Below are 19414 nucleotides of genomic sequence, written 5' to 3'. Positions count from 1 at the left end.
GTCATGAATTGGAATCACCAAATCAAATACATTTTCCTGTAATCTAATGACATGTTGGAGACATTGAGGCATTTGTATTTTAAATAATTCCTCCTCAGATCTATTTTCTAAGATACATAAAAATGTGGATGTGAGTAGATTCTGATCTGCTTCACATGACACAGAATGTATTGCAATGAAATTTAAGATTTTTATAAAAGCATATTAGATGGAAGTTATTAAAAGATATATGGGGGCAGGGGCGCCTGGGTGGCTCAGTTGGTTAAGCGACTGCCTTCGGCTCAGGTCATGATCCTGGAGTCCCGGGATCGAGTCCCGCATCGGGCTCCCTGCTTGGCAGGGAGTCTGCTTCTCCCTCTGACCCTCTTCCCTCTTGTGCTCTCTGTCTCTCATTCTCTCCCTCTCAAATAAATAAATAAAATCTTTAAAAAAAAAAAAAGATATATGGGGGCAAATAGAATGTACCTCAATTAAATGACATGAAACGGTTTCTGGATCAGCTTGCTTAGTTATTTAAAGAACAGCACTAATTCTGTATCAGTATATGGCTCCTAGAATATACAGTATAAATGCTTGAAACTGCAAGTAACATGTCACCCTTTTAGATAGCTCCTATTAATAGCCACGTTTTATAGATGTGGAATTTGAGGCAAGAAAGGTTAATTACCTTTCCTAAGGTCACAGAGCCTACTAAGTATGATCCATGGAGGTCTTCCAGAGGAGTTTGTTAAAATCTGGGGTAATGGCTTTTTCGACTTGGTAAACAAATTATCTAGTTGTGGCCCACTAGGTTAATTCAGTAAACTTATAGGGAGGAGTAAGGTTGAACACTAAAACAAATTCTTCTATTTTCATGGCTTGAAGGGCTAAGTGAGGCAGGGATGCCTGGCAGACACCTACTGTAGTGTCTTTTTCCCTGTGCCCTTTTTATTTATTTTTTTTAAATAATTTTTTATTGTTATGTTAATCACCATACATTACATTAGTTTTTGATGTAGTGTTCCATGATTCATTGTTTGTGCACAACACCCAGTGCTCCACGCAGAATGTGCCCTCTTTAATACCCATCACCAAGCTAACCCATCCCCTACCCCCCCTCCCCTCTAGAACCCTCAGTTTGTTTTTCAGAGTCCATCGTCTCTCATGGTTCGTCTCCCCCTCCGACTTACTCCCCTTCATTCTTCCCCTCCTGCTATCTTCTTCTTTTTTTTTTTCTTAACATATATTGCGTTATTTGTTTCAGAAGTACAGATCCGTGATTCATCAGTCTTGTACAATTCACAGTGCTCACCATAGCACATACCCTCCCCAATGTCTATCACCCAGCCACCCCATCCCTCCCACCCCCCACCACTCCAGCAACCCTCAGTTTGTTTCCGGAGGTTAAGAATTCCTCATATCAGCGACGTCATATGATACATGTCTTTCTCTGATTGACTTATTTCGCTCAGCATAACACCCTCCAGTTCCATCCATGTCGTTGCAAATGGCAAGATCTCATTCCTTTTTATGGCTGCATCATATTCCATTGTGTATATATACCACATCTTCTTTATCCATTCATCTGTCGATGGACATCTTGGCTCTTTCCACGGTTTGGCTATTGTGGACATTGCTGCTATAAACATTGGGGTGCACGTACCCCTTCGGATCCCTACATTTGTATCTTTGGGGTAAATACCCAGTAGTGCAATTGCTGGATCATATGGTAGCTCTATTTTCAACTGTTTGAGGAACCTCCGTACTGTTTTCCAGAGGGGCTGCCCCAGCTTGCATTCCCACCAACAGTGTAGGAGGGTTCCCCTTTCTCCACATCCCTGCCAACATCTGTCGTTTCCTGACTTGTTACTTTTAGCCATTCTGACGGGTGTGAGGTGGTATCTCATTGAGGTTTTGATTTGGATTTCCCTGATGCCGAGCGATGTTGAGCACTTTTTCATGTGTCTGTTGGCCATTTGGATGTCTTCTTTGGAAAAATGTCTGTACATGTCTTCTGCCCATTTCTTGATTGGATCATTTGTTCTTTGGGTGTTGAGTTTGCTAAGTTCTTTACAGATTTTGGATACTAGCCCTTTATCTGATATGTCATTTGCAAATATCTTCTCCCATTCTGTTGGTTGTCTTTTGGTTTTGTGGACTGTTTATTTGGCTGTGCAAAAGCTTTTTATCTTGATGAAATCCCAATAGTTCATTTTTGCCCTGGCTTCCCGTGCCTTTGGCGATGTTTCTAGAAGAATTTAATGCGGCTGAGGTCGAAGAGGTTGCTGCCTGTGTTCTCCTTTAGGATTTTGGTGGTCTCCTGTCTCACATTTAGGTCTTCCAAGCATTTGGAGTCTATTTTTGTGTGTGGTGTAAGGAAACGGTCCAGTTTCATTCTTCTGCATGTGGCTGTCCAATTTTCCCAACACCATTTGTGGAAGACTGTCTTTTTTCCGTTGGACATTCTTTCCTGCTTTGTGGAAGATGAGTTGACCATAGAGTTGAGGGTCCATTTCTGGGCTCGCGATTCTGTTCCATTCATCTATGGGTCTGTTTTTGTGCCAGTACCATACTGTCTTGATGATTACAGTTTTGTAATAGCGCTTGAAGTCTGGAATTGTGATGCCACCAGCTTTGCTTTTCTTTTTCAATATTCCTCTGGCTATTCGGGGTCTCTACTGGTTCCATACAAATTTTAGGATTATTTGTTCCATTTCTTTGAAAAAGGTGGATGGTATTTTGATGGGGATTGCATTGAATGTGTAGATTGCTCTAGGTAGCACTGACATCTTCACAGTGTTTGTTCTTCCAATCCATGAGCATGGAACGTTTTTCCATTTCTTTGTGTCTTCTTCAATTTCTTTCCTGAGTATTTTATAGTTTTCTGAGTACAGATCCTTTGCCTCTTTGGTTCAATTTATTCCTAGGTATCTTATGGTTTTGGGCACAACTGTAAATGGAATCGACTCCTTGATTTGTCTCTCTTCTGTCTTGTTGTGGGTGTATAGGAATGCCACTGATTTCTGTGCATTGATTTTATATCCTGCCACTTTACTGAATTCCTGTATGAGTTCTAGCAGTTTTGGAGTGGAGTCTTTTGGGTTTTCCACATACAGTATCATATCATCTGCAAAGAGTGAGAGTTTGACTTCCTCTTTGCCGATTTGGATGCCTTTGATTTCTTTTTGTTGTCTGATTGCTGTGGCTAGGACTTCTAATACTATGTTGAATAGCAGTGGTGAGAGTGGACATCCCTGCCGCGTTCCTGACCTTAGGGGAAAAGCTCTCAGCTTTTCCGCATTGAGAATGATATTCGCTGTAGGTTTTTCATAGATGGCTTTTATGATATTGAGGTATGTACCCTCTATCCCTATACTCTGAAGAGTTTTGATCAAGAAAGGATGCTGTACTTTGTCAAATGCTTTTTCTGCATCTATTGAGAGGATCATATGATTCTTGTTCTTTCTTTTGTTGGTGTATTGTATCACGTTGATTGATTTGGGGATGTTGAACCAGCCTTGCAGCCCAGGGATAAATCCCACTTGGTCATGGTGAATAATCCTTTTAATGTACTGTGGGATCCTGTTGGCTAGTATTTTGGTGAGAATTTTTGCATCCATGTTCATCAAGGATATTGGTCTGTAGTTCTCCTTTTTGATGGGGTCTTTGTCTGGTTTTGGGATCAAGGTAATGGTGGCCTCATAAAACGAGTTTGGAAGTTTTCCTTCCATTTCTATTTTTTGGAACAGTTTCAGGAGAATAGGTATTAATTCTTCTTTAAATGTCTGATAGAATTCCCCTGGGAAGCCATCTGGCCCCGGGCTTTTGTTTGTTGGGAGATTTTTGATGACTGCTTCAATTTCCTTAGTGGTTATCGGTCTGTTCAGGTTTTCTATTTCTTCCTGGTTCAATTTTGGTAGTTGATACATCTCTAGGAATGCACCCATTTCTTCCCGGTTATCTAGTTTGCTGGCATAGAGTTGCTCATAATATGTTCTTATAATTGTTTGTATTTCTTTGGTGTTGGTTGTGATCTCTCCTCTTTCATTCATGATTTTGTTGATTTGGGTCATTTCTCTTTGCTTTTGGATAAGTCTGGCCAGGGGTTTATCAATCTTGTTAATTCTTTCAAAGAACCAGCTCCTAGTTTCGTTGATCTGTTCTCCTGTTCTTTTGGTTTCTATTTCATTGATTTCTGCTCTGATCTTTATGATTTCTCTTCTCCTGCTGGGCTTAGGCTTTATTTGCTGTTCTTTCTCCAGCTCCTTTAGGTGTAGGGTTAGGTTGTGTATTTGAGACCTGTCTTGTTTCTTGAGGAAGGCTTGTACTGCTATATACTTTCCTCTCGGGACTGCCTTTGCTGTATCCCAAAGATGTTGAACAGTTGTGTTTTCATTTTCATTGGTTTCCATGAATTTTTTTAATTCTTCTTTAATGTCCTCATTTACCCATTCATTCTTTAGTAGGATGCTCTTTAGCCTCCATGTATTTGAGTTCTTTCTGACTTTCCTCTTGTGATTGAGTTCTAGTTTCAAAGCATTGTGGTCTGAAAATATGCAGGGAATGATCCCAATCTTTGGTACCGGTTGAGACCTGATTTGTGACCTAGGATGTGATCAATTCTGGAGAATGTTCCATGGGCACTAGAGAAGAATGTGTATTCTGTTGCTTTGGGATGGAATGTTCTGAATATGTCTGTGAAGTCCATTTGGTCCAGTGTTTCATTTAAAGTCTTTATTTCCTTGTTGATCTTTTGCTTAGGTGATCTGTCCATTTCAGTTAGGGGGGTGTTAAAGTCCCCCACTATTATTGTACTGTTGTCAATGTGTTTCTTTGCTTTTGTTATTAATTGCCTTATATAATTGGCTGCTCCCACGTTAGGGGCATAGATATTTACAATTGTTAGATCTTCTTGTTGGATAGACCCTTTAAGTGGGATATAGTGTCCTTCCTCATCTCTTATTACAGTCTTTGTTTTAAAATCTAATTTGTCTGATATAAGGATTGCCACCCCAGCTTTCTTTTGGTGTCCATTAGCATGGTCAATGGTTTTCCACCCCCTCACTTTCAATCTGGGGGTGTCTTTGGGTCTAAAATGGGTCTCTTGCAGACAGCATATTGATGGGTCTTGTTTTTTAATCCAATCTGATAGCCTGTGTCTTTTGATTGGGGCATTTAGCCCATTTACATTCAGGGTAACTATTGAAAGGTATGAATTTAGTGCCATTGTATTGCCTGTAAGGTGACTGTGACTGTATATTGTCTGTGTTGCTTTCTGATCTATGCTGCTTTTAGGCTCTCTTTTTGCTTAGAGGACCCCTTTCAATATTTCTTGGAGGGCTGGTTTTGTGTTTGCAAATTCCTTTAGTTTTTGTTTGCCCTGGAAGCTTTTTATCTCTCCTTCAATTTTCAGTGATAGCCTAGCTGGATATAGTATTCTTGGCTGCATATTTTTCTCGTTTAGTGCTCTGAAGATATCATGCCCGTCCTTTCTGGCCTGCCAGGTCTCTGTGGATAGGTCTGTTGCCAATCTAATGTTTCTACCATTGTAGGTTACATATCTGTTCTCCCGAGCCGCTTTCAGGATTTTCTCTTTGTCGCTGAGACTCGTAAGGTTTACTATTAGATGTCGGGGTGTTGACCTCTTTTTATTGATTTTGAGAGGGGTTCTCTGTGCCTCCTGGATTTTGATGCCTGTTTCCTTCCCCACATTAGGGAAGTTCTCTGCTATTATTTGCTCCAATATATCTTCTGCCCCTCTGTCTCTTTCTTCTTCTTCTGGGATCCCAATTTTTCTAATGTTGTTTCGTCTTATTGTATCACTTATCTCTCGTATTCTGCCCTCGTGATCCTCTAGTTGTTTATCTCTCTTTTTCTCAGCCTGTTTTCCATCATTTGGTCTTCTATATCGCTGATTCTCTCTTCTGCCTCATTTATCCTAGCAGTTAGTGCCCCCATAATTTTTCTTTTTACACTTTTCCAATAAGTATTTATTATTAGTTAATCCATGATTCAGAATCCCAGGGTGGGGATCACCATGCACCCAGGTCCCCCTTCACCTCCCTGGGAGAAGGAGGGAGGACAGAGGAGAGGTGGGTGAAGCCAGTTCAGATCTTCCCAGGAAATGTGCCTTCTGCCCGCCGGTCGTCCCAGGCTGATACCCAGGATATGGGGTAGAGGGACTTGTACACACGACGGTACCATTTGCACACGGAGACATCACCCCTTTTAGCAGTCATTGCCTTCTCACAGAAGTGGAAGTCCAGGTAGTTCTGCCAGCAGTTCCTGGTCTGGTTCTGGTTGGGGAAGTGGCTGTCAAAAGGGGCGGTCTGGTAGTTCCTGATTTTGGTCTTGATGTCTTCTGCCATGGTGCTGATTCTAAACACACCACAGCAGCACCTCGCAGCTCAATCAGTGCCCCCATTTTTGATTGCACCTCATTAATAGCCTTTTTGATTTCGACTTGGTTAGATTTTAGTTCTTTTATTTCTCCAGAAAGGGTTTCTCTAAAAACTTCCACACTTTTTTCAAGCCCAGCTAGTATCTTTAAAGTCATGATTCTGAACTCTAGGTCCGACATCATACTAATGTCCATATTGAGTAGGTCCCTGGCAGACGGTACTACCTCTTGTTCTTTTTGCTGAGGTGATTTTTTTTCATTTTGTCATTTTGTCCAGAGGAGAAGAGATGAATGAGAGAACAGAATGCTAACAGGTTAACAACGTCTCCAGCAAATATACTCTATACAAATCAGAAAAGACCTGAAACCAGGGGACAAGAAAGGGAAAGAAAGAAGAGAAAAAAAAAAAAGGAAAAAGAAAAAGATAAAAACAAACAAAAACAGAACAAAAGAAAACAAAACAATATGATCAAATATGATCAGGCTAGTGCAGAGATCAGTGCCACATACTAGCTTTTGGGCATATTTTGGTGTGTTAGAAGAAAGTGCCTGCTAAAATTTTAAAGGAAGAAAGACATAATGTACAAAATAAGGGTTGATACAATGAAGGGATGGCAGATGACTGTAAAGATGAAAATTATAAAAGATTTTATAAAAGGAATTGGTAAGAAGTTGTTTTGCATGGAGCACTGGGTGTTATGAACAAACAATGAATCATGGAACACTGCACCAAAAACTAGTGATGTAATATATGGTGATTAACATAACAATAAAAAAATTAAAAAACAAAAAACAACAAAAAAGTTGTTTTTAAAAAGAAAGAAGATTTGAAAAGAAAAAGAAAAAAGAAAAAAAGGAAAAAAAAAGGGAGAGAATGTGATCAGGCAGGAGAATAGAACAAAGCCATACACTAGTGATTTAGGGTATATTTTGATCTGTTAGAAGAAATTGTATCTCAAAATTTTAAAGAGAGAACAACTTATATATATATGCCAAAAATAAGGGTAACTACTATGAAGGGATAAAAAATATGACTCTAAAAATGAAAAATAAAATGTTTTTTTTAAAAAAAGGGATTGATAAGATGTTGTTTGAAAAAGGGAAAAAGAAAAATTCAAAAAAAAACAGTTAAAAAATTAACTTTGAAAAATTAATGAATTATGGTAAAAAAGCCATGAATTCTATGTGCAGTATTCCCCTAGCGCTGGAGTTCTCCCATTCTCCTTGATCGGTAAACTTGGTCTTGGCTTGCTGGCTATTCGTGCTGATCTTCTGGGGGAGGGGCCTGTTGCCGTGGTTCCCAAATGTCTTTGCCGGAGGCGTAATTGCCCTGCCCTTGTCGGTCCGGGCTAAGCAGGCTGCTCCGGTTTGCTCTCAGGAGCTTTTGTTCCCTGCAAGCTCTCGGTACAGCTTTGGAGGACCAGGGTGAAAATGGTGGCCTCCCAATCTCCGTCCAGAGGAGCTGAGAACTCGGGGCCCCGCTCCTCAGTGCGCCCCCAGAGAAAAGCAGTCACTCCCGTCTCCCCGGTCTCCGGCCGCACTGCGTGCTCACCCGGCCTGTGACGGATCGTTTCTATCTCTGTCTCCTGACTCGGTGTGGAGTCTCCAAACCAAGCAGATCCCTGCGGTGCGCTTCTGCGCCGCTCCGCCCGGGGGAGGAAGGGGAGTCTCCCCGGATCTGCCTTTGTTGGGTCCCTGCTGCAGGAGCAGTGGCCCGACTGGGCCGCGGATCACAGTTTATGGCCACCCCAAGCTGAGAGCCCGCGCCTCGGCTCCGTCTCTGCAGCCGGCTTCCCCGCTCCAATACCTGGGAGCTCTGCCGCACTCAGGCACCCCCGGTCTTTCTGTGACCCCGAGGGTCCTGAGATCACACTGTCCCGCGAGGGTTCCACCCCCCACTTAGCCAACTGCAGCGACGTCCCTCAGCGGAGCCGACTTCTAAAAGGTCCAGTTTTGTGCTCCGTGGCTCTATCACTTGCCAGAAGCGGCCGATGGAGGCCCCCTTCCCCACCGTCTATCCTCCCGAATATCGGCTCGGATTCACTTCTCCGCACCTCCTACCTTCCAGAAAGTGGTCGCTTTTCTGTTCAGAGTGTTGTTACTCTTCTTATCTTCGATCTCCTGTTGAGTTCATAGGTGTTCAGAATGGTTTGATCCCTATTCAGCTGAATTCCTGAGACCAGACAAAATCCAGATCTCCTACTCCTCCGCCATCTTGCTCCGCCCCCCCCCCCGCCGCCTGTGCCCTTTTAACAACTCCTTTCTCATCCTGTAGCTTCTTAAAAAAAAAAAAGTAAAACAAAAATAAAAGCAAAAACAAAACAACTACTACCTGTTTTTAATTTCTTTCGGTTGATTTGATTGTGTAATAATTACTTAGCTATTATAAATTCATTTTATTTGGCTCACTATGCTCTGTTTATGTTGTAAGTTTTCAGTCTCCCTGTAATAAGCTAATTAGGTTAGATTATTTGTGGAACCATTGTTTTTACAAGTTTCTCTTAGAGACACTTATAAAACTGTGGTTACAGATGATTATGCAAAAATAATTTTATGGATACAATAGGTAGATTTCAAAAATATTAAAAATACAAAAATTCAAAGATTAATATAAACACACATGTAGACCATTTAAAATCAGATTTTTAGCATTTTGTCATACTTATTTTATATTTAAAAGTTATACATAATGTTGAAATTCTTTTTATTCTGCATCCTGATCCAATTACCCTTACACAATCAACTGCGATCATGTAATTAATATGTATACTACCTACTCAGTTTTATGTTGCTTTTACACACACACACACACACATACAATATTGTATAGTATCTTAAATATGGTTTTAAATTTTACACAAATTACATATCATGAAAGTATCTTCAACATGCTTCTTTCACTCAACAGAATTTTTTTTTTCTCCAGTCCATGACTATACACTCTTTTACTTGTCTGTGCCTTATTGGTGGTTATTTAGATCATTTAAAACTTTTTCATATCAAAAAGAGTGTCCTGGAACATACTAATGAAAGTGAGGAGAATTGTCTGTGTCTTTCTCAGAGGTAATCTCAAGCAAAGAGGACTGTGCTGTCAATGAATATGTGTGAAATGAATAAATGAATGACTATCGCCGTGATCATCAGTGTTTGCTTGTGCACATGTGAGAAGTTGCTCTGAAGGACCTGACCAGAAGTGGAATTGCTGGGTCTTAGAGTCAATAGGATTACTGATTACACTATATAATGTTCAATTACACTCTGAAATATCTCCGTTCACCCCCCCCCCCACCATAGTCAGCCTGTGGCGGTTATCTGTTTGTCACAATGTCACAGTACCATTCTATCAGATATTTTGAAATACTCATTTGTTAGATGAGAGTTTTGTCCTTATTATTTTAATTATTTACCGTTTTTGCAAACACAGTGGTATATCTTTTCATTAATCATTTTTGTCCTGTGAGCTATTGCGTCTGATTTAAGCAGGACTATTATAACTTTGTTATATCTCCTTAAAATATATTCTTATGTCACAGAAGGACTAAATGCAGATTGACAATATCCATGCCAAACTATTTGCAGTTTAAATTCTTAGATGATAAACAGCTTTAATCACTAAATATCTCACAGTGTACAGTAAAATATTAATACTGAACTAGTCACTCAAAAACTCTTTAAACAATTATCATCCTTCTTTACCTATGATAATTATAACTTCAAATATAGATTATGATACTATGTCTCTGAAAATAAAAGTCTTGTCCACTAATTTTATTATACCCGGAGCATAAATCTTAGGCCCTTGCTCAGAACCTCAGTCTCCTAGTTTCAGTAATTGTGAAATTAATTTTATGTACAGTTCTTTATCCAAAGGATACAAAAATACTGATTCGAAGGGGCACAAGCACCTTGATGTTTATGGTAGCATTATCAGCAATAGCCAAATTATGGTAAGAGCCCAAATGTCCATCAGCTGATGAATGGATAGATAAGATGTGGGATATATATGCAATGGAATATTACTCAAACATCAAAAGAATAAAATCTTGCCATTTGCAATGACAGGATGGAGCAAGAGAGTATTATGCCAAGGGAAATAAGCCAATCAGAGAAAGACAAATATCATATGATTTTACTCATGTATGGAATGTTTTTAAAAGATTTTATTTATTTGTTTGAAAAGAGCAAGAGTGAGAGAATGAGAGAGCAAAAGCTGGGGAGTGGGGAGGGGCAGAGGGAGAGGGAGAAGCAGACCTCCCACCGAGCAGGAGCAAAACATGGGGCTCAATCTCAGGACCCTGGGATCATGACCTGAGCCAAAGGCAGACACTTAACCAACTGAGCCACCCAGGAGCCTCTCGTATGTGGAATTTAAGAAACAAAGCTGATGAACATAGGGGACTGAAAAAAAAAAAAAGTGAGCACAGCAAACCATAAAATAGACTCTTAACTATAGAGAACAACCTGAGGATTGCTGGAGGGGAGGTAGGTGGGGGAAGGAGTAGACGGATAATGGTTGTTAAGGAGGGCACTTGTTTTGATGAGCGTTGGGTGTTGTATGTAAGTGATGAATCACTAAATTCTACTCCTGAAACTGATATTACACTATGTATTAACTAGCTAGAATTTAAATGAAAACTTAAAAAATGTTATGTACTGTTCTTTGACGGTTAAACTTACTCTGTTAACGGCCATAGAGCAAATACATACTGATGCTATTATATTTTTAAAATTAGGGGTGCCTGGGTAGCTCAGTTTGTTAAGCATCTGGTTCAGGTCATGATCCCAGTGTCCTGGAATCAAGCTCTGTATCAGCCTCCCTGCTCAGTGGGGAGTGTTCTTATCCCTCTCCCTCTGCCCCTCCCCCCAACTTGTACTCTCTCTCTCACTCATTCTTTCTCAAATAGATAAATAAAATCTTTAAAAAAATAAAATTAGTTAAAGCCCATTGGACAGTGTATCAGTCTTTATCAGAGCTTATTGGGCAGGATAAATTCAATAGGTTAATATCCTATTATAATCCATAGCAGCACTAGTAAGTTTTAAATGAGCAACATAAAAAAACTTCGAATTTTCTTTAAAAAACTTAGGTAACTTTAATTGTTACTTATATATTTGTATTAATGCAGTTCTCTGATATGTAAACACTGAGAGGGAAGGGGAGGAAGAGTTGAGGCAGACAGACAAAAACAGACAAAATGAGATCATTGAGGCTGTAAAGACAGAAAAAGATTATGAGACTATGGAAAGAGAATGAGTATAGTGGAAATAGATGGAGTTGGAGACGATGAGGACTTTATTGTTCATTACTTATATTCTACCCAGGAAGACTTAGTTTGTTACGACTTTTGGCTCCTGGTAACAGTTTATACCCTACAAGCAGTAGGAAAAATATTTCTATACTGACTATTGTTAAAGCAGGTCCAGGTAACAGAAGTCAAATTCAGAGTCACTGGAGAAAACTTTCAGAAAAACCTGATGAAAATGTACTTGACTTTGATGATATAATTGATGAAGAACAGTGCAGTCCAATATGAGCACTCATGACAGATTCCACAAACAATCGTAAGCGTCCCTTCTCTGTTTCTTCTTCTTTACCCAAGATAATTTCGTGAGAACTGCTAATGAATAAAACTTCAACATTATGTCAGCTTTGTAAGCATTTCTCTAAACTATTCTCCATGGTTGCGATACTGCAAGAAGTGATGTATCCATAATATCCAAAAGAAGGAAGATGTATAGTGTATGAATAATATGTTATCAATTAAAAATCTCTGGAATAATTCTGTACTGACAGTGATGAAGACATGAGAACAGAGCTTGTATTAGGTTAAGAAACAAACTAGAAAGTATGGGTAGGTAGTAGCAAGTTGTTCACAGTCCATTCTGATTGTGATTCCCTGCCAGCTTTTAAGTAGAGCCTCACCCAGAGCAGTTTCCACCAAGTAGGGGAGAAAAATGCAGACAATTTTAAGGTAGTGGAGAGATTATAAGAAAGTATGATGAAAGAATTGAAAGGTTATGCAACAGAAGAGTATTTACAGCCTGGCTAAATAAATGAATGGACATATTCATTTTTCTATTTTTAAATAAAATTTAAATTATTTTTACTTGATTTTTATTTAGTTACTTTATTTTTAAAAGAGAATAAACGCTTCAAGGGAAAGAGAATTAAGGGGTGATACTAAGAGCAATTATGAGAATTACTGGGACAAAATAAAGATTTCTTATCAGGGGCACCTGGGTGGCTCAGTCGTTAAGCGTCTGCCTTCAGCTCGGGTCGTGATCCCAGGGTCCTGGGATCAAGCCCCGCATCGGGCTCCCTGCTTCGTGGGAAGCCTGCTTCTCCCTCTCCCACTCCCCCTGCTTGTGTTCCCTCTCTCACTATGTCTCTCTCTGTCAAATAAATAAATAAAATCTTAAAAAAAAAAAGATTTCTTATCAAGAAGAATTTTCTGGGAGTATAATCTGTCAGAATGCAGACAACTTTCCAAATATAGTTAATAAGGCTTGTCATAAAAAAATAAAAAGAATTTCCTTAAGACATATGAAGATTGGTAAGACACCCATAGAAAAGAGTCAGCGTGAGAGACATTCCGTGTACTGCAGAGGAAAAGCAGAGTGGGACTACTGTATCTTCTCATCTGTAACTCTTACTAGAGAACATACTACAGAACCCTCTGAGAGGCAGTAGATCTAAGTGCTAATAGATTCTGACTTGACGTTTCTGCCCATGATTAGCTGTGAGCAACTGCGAATTACGTCAGCTTTCTACATCTTAGTTTCCTGGTCTGGAAAATAGGGTACCTTAATAGGCTATTATTGTCAATTATAAATTCTGTAAAAATCTTAGCTGATGCCTGGGGCTGTCAGCCCCCCTACCTACCCACGGTGGGTAGCTGTTGGTTAACCCGTTGCTTTAGGAGGTAATTGAAAGTAAGAGCTGTGACTTTAAAATATAAAAATAATCAGAATAGAAATATTGATGAGAAATTTTGCTTTCTCCCAAAAGCAGTGTTAGAACTACACAGTTGGAATATTTTCCTCACAAAAGTTAATCGAAATATGACATTCATAGAATTTACAATAACAGTGTATCATTAGACTGGGTCTTATGACTTCATTTTAAAGAATGACATTAAGTTAAATATTATCTTTTGTTACTTTAGATTAACCTTTTCTCTCCCGTTATAAGAAAATGCAGAATTGGGGCACCTGGGTGGTTCAGTCGGTTGAGTGTCTGCCTTCGGCTGAGGTCATGATCCCAGGGTCCTGGGATGGAGTATCAGGTCAGGCCCCCTGTGCCACGGGGACCCTGCTTCCCTCTCTGCCTCTGTCTCTCTGTCTCTGTCTCTGCTTCTCAAGAATAAATAAATAAAATCTTTAAAAAATAAGAAAATGTAGAATTGTGTTACTGAGACTTGGAGAAATTGGGGTGTAATAGGCATCCTCATTGAATTATTACGTGCTCAGTTTAGAGTTCTGCCTTTGCAAGAATCCCCACATTTTATTTTGAATAAAGAGTAAGTTCTCTCTAGGAATGGCGGTTTCAGAAGCCTTTGTTGTTTCTTCTATCATATTTTAAATGAAGGTTTTCCTACTTTCCTGCCTCTCCTGCTAGGTATAAGCCCCTCCTGCACTTTTAAGCTAAACTGACAAGGTCCCCTCTTGGTGGTAAAACTCAACTGACTTCTCCACAAAATCGCTCTTGCCTTCTGCCTGTCTCGGGCCCCCACGTGAATTCTTCCCGTTTCTGTCAGTACTGAGCCAGCACAGCTCTGCTCATTTTGTAATTGTTTATATACTTGTGATGTGTTTGCATGCGTGTATTTACCCTATCCCATCCAGATTCGGAAGCTCTCAAGGAGACAAAGCACATCCTCTCTTTCCCTAGTAATCCACAAAGCACTCAGTGCCATGCTGTGCCCACAGAAGGGACTGGGTAAACCCACTGCAGTTGACTGGAGCCTCCCCCCCCGGCCCCAATTCCCGGAGGTGGTCTTAAGCAGAGCTCTGGCTAAAGTAATTGAAGCTTGGGATGTGTATTATCATTATGCTAATGGTTATTACTTCCTTTATTTTTGAAGAAATGGTTGTTGGGATCCAAGCTAACTGTGTGATTTTCTGTATTCCGCTGAGCAACGCTCAATTAGAAGCTGCTGCTCAGTCTTCTGCTCTCCTAGGTCACCCTTCTCTCCCCAGAAGGATGAGAGGAAGTTGCAGTATTTACACTGAGATGGATGAGCCTTGAGCACTTGAGTCCTGGGGCTGCTTCTGGACTAATGCTTCTGTTCAGTTTCTCCCAGAGTTTTCAACAAAAGCTGTCATAAACCAAATTTGTGTCTGAAGAGTAACTTCATCTATGATTTCCCTTTCTTTCTCTACTCCCTGCCGTGTTTCCTGCTATCTGGAAACTTCTCAGCCGAGTTTGCCAAGACTCTTGGCACCAATAGTTCTTTTCCTCTCTCAAATTCTATATTCTTCCTTGGCATGTTAGTTTGTTTTTCAGGAAACTCTATTTTCATAAAACTACCCAGGAATCGGTGTTAGGCTTTCTGAAGTGAAATAACTTCAAAGCATGTGTTTCAGCAAAAGAGGAGCCTTTTTTTTTTTTTCCCCTGGAAGAATTCAGATTTTCTGTTTATGGAGAAGAGTTCCTAGGAAGTTTGGCTTAGCTGGAAGTATTAAACACATTTACTTATTTCCTCAATATTAATTTTTCTTCCTGGGTCTGCAGGGGTAAAGGTTAGTAGTTAAGGGCTCTGATCCTGGTTCAGACTCTAGCTTTGCCATTTTAGGGAAGTTCCTTTTCTTCTGTGGATTTCCACTTCCTCCTATATAAAATGATGAGTACAGGGCGCCTGGGTGGCTCAGTTGGTTAAGCGACTGCCTTCGGCTCGGGTCGTGATCCTGGAGTCCCGGGATCGAGTCCCGTATCGGGTTCCCTGCTTGGCAGGGAGTCTGCTTCTCCCTCTGACCCTCCCCTCTCTCATGTGTTCTCTCTCTCTCTCTCATTCTCTCCCTCAAATAAATAAATAATAATAAAAATGATGAGTACAGTGGGCAGATGAAAGTGTTGCTCTTTAAAGCACCTTTGGAGGGCGACTGGGTGGCTCAGTTGGTTAAGCGACTGCCTTCAGCTCAGGTCATGATCTGGGAGTCCCAGGATTGAGTCCCTCATCAGGCTCCCTGCTCAGCAGGGAGTCTGCTTCTCCCTCTGACCTTCCCCCTCTCGTGCTCTGTCACTCTCTCTCTCTCAAATAAATAAATAGTATCTTTAAAAAGAAAATAAAGCCCCTTTGGAGACTAAAATGCTATGATTCTACCATTGAATTCATAGCTTTTCAATACCAGACAAGACCTAGCATTAGTGTTGATGAATACATATTTGGGGATATTCTTGATTAAAAAAAGAGAGAGAGAGAATCCAGTGAAAAATGAAGACTTCTGGGCCAATGCTGTTGACTTATAGTCAGGATGACTTTCATGTCCTAAGTAGATGCAAGTGGAACATTCATTAATTGAGGCTTAGGTAATACCTCTTTTGTCAAGATTAATCACTTATTTTTAAATTAGTCATTGTGGATTGACATAGCCAGTCTGACCCTTTATAGCTCTGAGGTTCTTTTTGGTGAATAACATAGTCTGCACTAATGAGAAGAGAATAATGTACATAGGTCTTCTCTCCATAACCAAGTCATCAAGAATAATGTAATAACCGAAAGCAAATCTCAAATGGAATTGTGACTGATGGGCAAGCTCTTGCTATCAAGGAGGTACAAACTGTCATACAGCCTATTTTCATAAGCTCCATATACTCCCAGCTCTCTGTCCCTTAGACATTATGATAAGTGTCTTACATGCAGTGTTCATGCCAGACTGGTATGACAGTGTTCTTGAGGCAGGATTACCTGCCTCTCTGGTCAGAATTAGGTGACAGATTCCACTTAAAGTGACAGGACACAAGACCCACTTAGAGTCCCAGGCTTAGGACACCATTTAGATCCCTGTTTCTCTGTTCATCAGTACCTTTACTGCTGACTATTCATCAGCAGTAAAGGTGCACATTTTTTCTTGAACACCACTCAGTATGAAAATGACTTTTTAAAAAGATTATTTATTTATTTTAGAGAGAGAGAGTGTGTGAGCAGCGGGAGTGGCAGAGAGAAAGAGAGAGAGAATCCCAAACAGACTTCACACGGAGTGTGGAGCCCGACATGGGGCTCAATCCCAGAACCCTGAGATCGTGATCTAAACTGAAATCAAGAGTCAGATGCCTAAGGGACTGAGCCACCCAGGTGCCCCTGAAAATGACTTTTAAAGTCCATTATGTGAATTAACAAATCTTTTAGTTGTAGCTCAAATTAACAAATAGTTCATGCTTTTGTGGAATAGCCATATTTGGAGTGGAGACCACATTAAGATTTTTCAGATGTCAAGAATGCCCCTAAGATGAAAAATAAAACCATCTCTGTCTGTGTTTCTCTATTGCACACACATGTGTGTGTGTGTGTGTGTGTGTGTGTGTGTTGAAATACTTTTAGATATGTTATTTCAGGCTATATAACAACATGATAAAAATTTCTAGTAGTACCAAGGATGGTGTCTCTGTTTAGAAATAAAACTTTACTAATTTTACATAACTTGAAGAAATAGTCAATGAATATAAAAACATGTACATGTAGCTAAACACCTTTTATTTTACATAAATAAGAACATGTAATAATTACTGTATGCATCTTAGGTTGTTTTTTAACAAATTCTTCTGAATATCTTTCTATAGCAGCATATAGAAAGCAACTCTTTTCTTCAATATATTTATGTGAGAATATATTTTATAATTTATAAATTATATTTTATCATTTCCAAAACAGTCCATGTTTGTTACAAAATCCATGTCCAATGTAGTGTATTCTTCACTAGAGTCACAGATTGATCATAATCATGTGATTACTCCATTTTTGAAAATATTAGGTCTAATTTAAACTGATAAATTCTATTATTCATGAGACCATAGGTTGGCAAGCTTTTTTTTTTTTTAAGTAAAGGGCCAAATTAGTAAATATTTTAGGCTTTGGGGGCCATAAGGCTTCTGCCACAACTACTCATATCTGTCATCATAGCATGAAAGCAGCCATGGCAATATGTAAACTAATGAGTGTGGCTGTATTTCAATAAAATCTTATTTCAGAAACAGGCTACAGGCTTGATTTGGCCTGAGGGCCAGAGTTTGCTGAGCCCTACAACTAGACCAACATCTGGAAGTGACCAACTTGTGAATGAGTTTCCCCAAAATTGGGAGTTTCTTAAAGGCAGGGACTGTATCTTATCATCTCCAATTCTCCCCAGTACCCAGGTGAACAGTAATTCAACAAATGGTTTTTGAATTAAAGAATTCATTCCCAGAAGAGGTGTAAAATCAACCCATTGTTTTACCATTTGCTTTCCCTGAACATGAGCTATGTTGTTTGTAACTGAAGACGGTTCTATTGCAGTCTCTGGCTATGTCTTACCCTCATGTATAGCTCAGGAGTTGTACAGGCTCTAAAAATATGTTACTAATCATAACAGAACTGTTTCATCAAGAGATAGAAAATAAGTCCTCTAGCAAAGCTGAGGTGCTGCTTCATGCAGTTAGTTTCGGCTGTCTTGCTGATGTTCTGTTATAAAGCTTTACTGGGTACCATGTATATATTGCTGTTATCATTTGAAGTTTTTCATTATGATTGATCCAATTTGTTTTTTGTTGTCCATAATCAAAAATAATTGAGAATCACTGTTATGCTTACTGTCTTCTTTAGGTTTGAGAAATCCACTCTGTAATATTTATTTAGAGCCATTAATGTATCAAATAAGTATATGTGTATATTAAGGAGAAACAGCTGGAACAACGACCTGTATCTCTATATAATACAATTTTGTGCTCTGCCTAGCACCATCCCTAGCTGTACCTTACTGAAAATATCTGTATAAATGTGAATTACATCTTCTGAACAAATGATGCATTCTAGAGTTCATTTCTTCCTAAACTACGAAGCACCATTCATAAATAAGTTGGTCAGCTCCCTGAAACCTCTGTAAGCCACAGTGAAAGAAAAATCTAAGTCAGGTAGAGCTGTGTTTATTCTAGCCTAGAAGAGAGATATTTCTAGTTGTCACTCTTGATAGCCTTGTAACTTGAGCACAGAATGTCAGGATTCCATTACTTTAGCTCTTCGGTTCAATCACATTGTTTCTGATAGCCTAGCCTTTAATTGTTTGAATTCCTATTTTTGCTCAAGAAGGTGGGCCTGTGCCAGGTTAGTTAGCGTTAAGCTACCGGCTGAAAAGGTTGTCATTGATCCCTGTGTCCAACCCAGTCACTTCCTGATCTAAAGCACTCAAACCAAGTGGAGCACAAATAACCATGAAATCCTCGCTGGCCACGCCTTTCCCTAGGTCCAAGAGAAGCTTCAGAAAAAAGAACAGAAATGAACTTTTATAAAGGGATTAGCTTGGGCGAGGAACATTAGTCAGAGCCAAGTAAATAGAACTTGAGAACCCGCTTGGCTGGCCTTCAAGGCACTGGTATCTTTGGGGATTTCAGGGTCTGTATTTCATTTCTGCAGATTTATAAACATGGCACACCTTTGGAAGGGTCCCAGAGGTCCAGTACAGGTCTAGAGATGCATCAATCAAAGGTGTATCAGATTTAGTCTCCAGAATTATACTAGGAGGTTGGCAGTACTGTTATCTTCATTTTGCCACTTGCTCAACTTCTTGCAGCCTGGATTCAAATATACACCGTTTAACTCCAAGCACTGACTTTTTTTTTTTTTTTTTTTAAGATTTTCCTTATTTATTTGACAGAGAGACAGTGAGAGAGGGAACACAGGCAGGGGGAGTGGGAGAGGGAGATGCAGACTCCCTGCTGAGCAGGAACCCCCCCCCCCGATGTGGGACTCTATCCCAGGACCCTGAAATCATGACCTGAGCCGAAGGCAGACACTTAATGACTGAGCCACCCAGGCGTTCCGAGTACTGACTTTTTAACATCGG

General features: G+C 39.8%; 2 protein-coding genes across 7 annotated transcripts in view; one reads left to right on the top strand and one right to left on the bottom strand.

The window, feature by feature from the left end:
* The window catches only part of PDE4D (phosphodiesterase 4D), a 1508086-nt gene that overhangs the window by 808320 nt on the left and 680352 nt on the right, over nucleotides 1–19414 (top strand). The gene's annotated exons all lie outside the window — the stretch shown is intronic.
* LOC113928873 (cytochrome c oxidase subunit 6B1-like) lies at nucleotides 5990–6385 on the bottom strand. The gene has a single exon (XM_027605116.2). The coding sequence runs from the start codon at nucleotides 6345–6347 to the stop codon at nucleotides 6087–6089; it is 261 nt and encodes an 86-aa protein (XP_027460917.1). The 5' UTR covers nucleotides 6348–6385; the 3' UTR covers nucleotides 5990–6086.

This window comes from Zalophus californianus, chromosome 5 (genome assembly GCF_009762305.2).
Source record: "Zalophus californianus isolate mZalCal1 chromosome 5, mZalCal1.pri.v2, whole genome shotgun sequence".
NCBI lineage: Eukaryota > Metazoa > Chordata > Mammalia > Carnivora > Otariidae > Zalophus > Zalophus californianus.
The sequence above is the reverse complement of the archived record's forward strand: the minus strand, read 5'-3'. Positions and strand labels throughout refer to the sequence as shown.

Coding starts and splice junctions, on each gene's coding strand:
- LOC113928873 (XM_027605116.2), bottom strand. CDS start 6,347: ATGGCAGAAGACATCAAGACCAAAATCAGGAACTACCAGACCGCCCCT.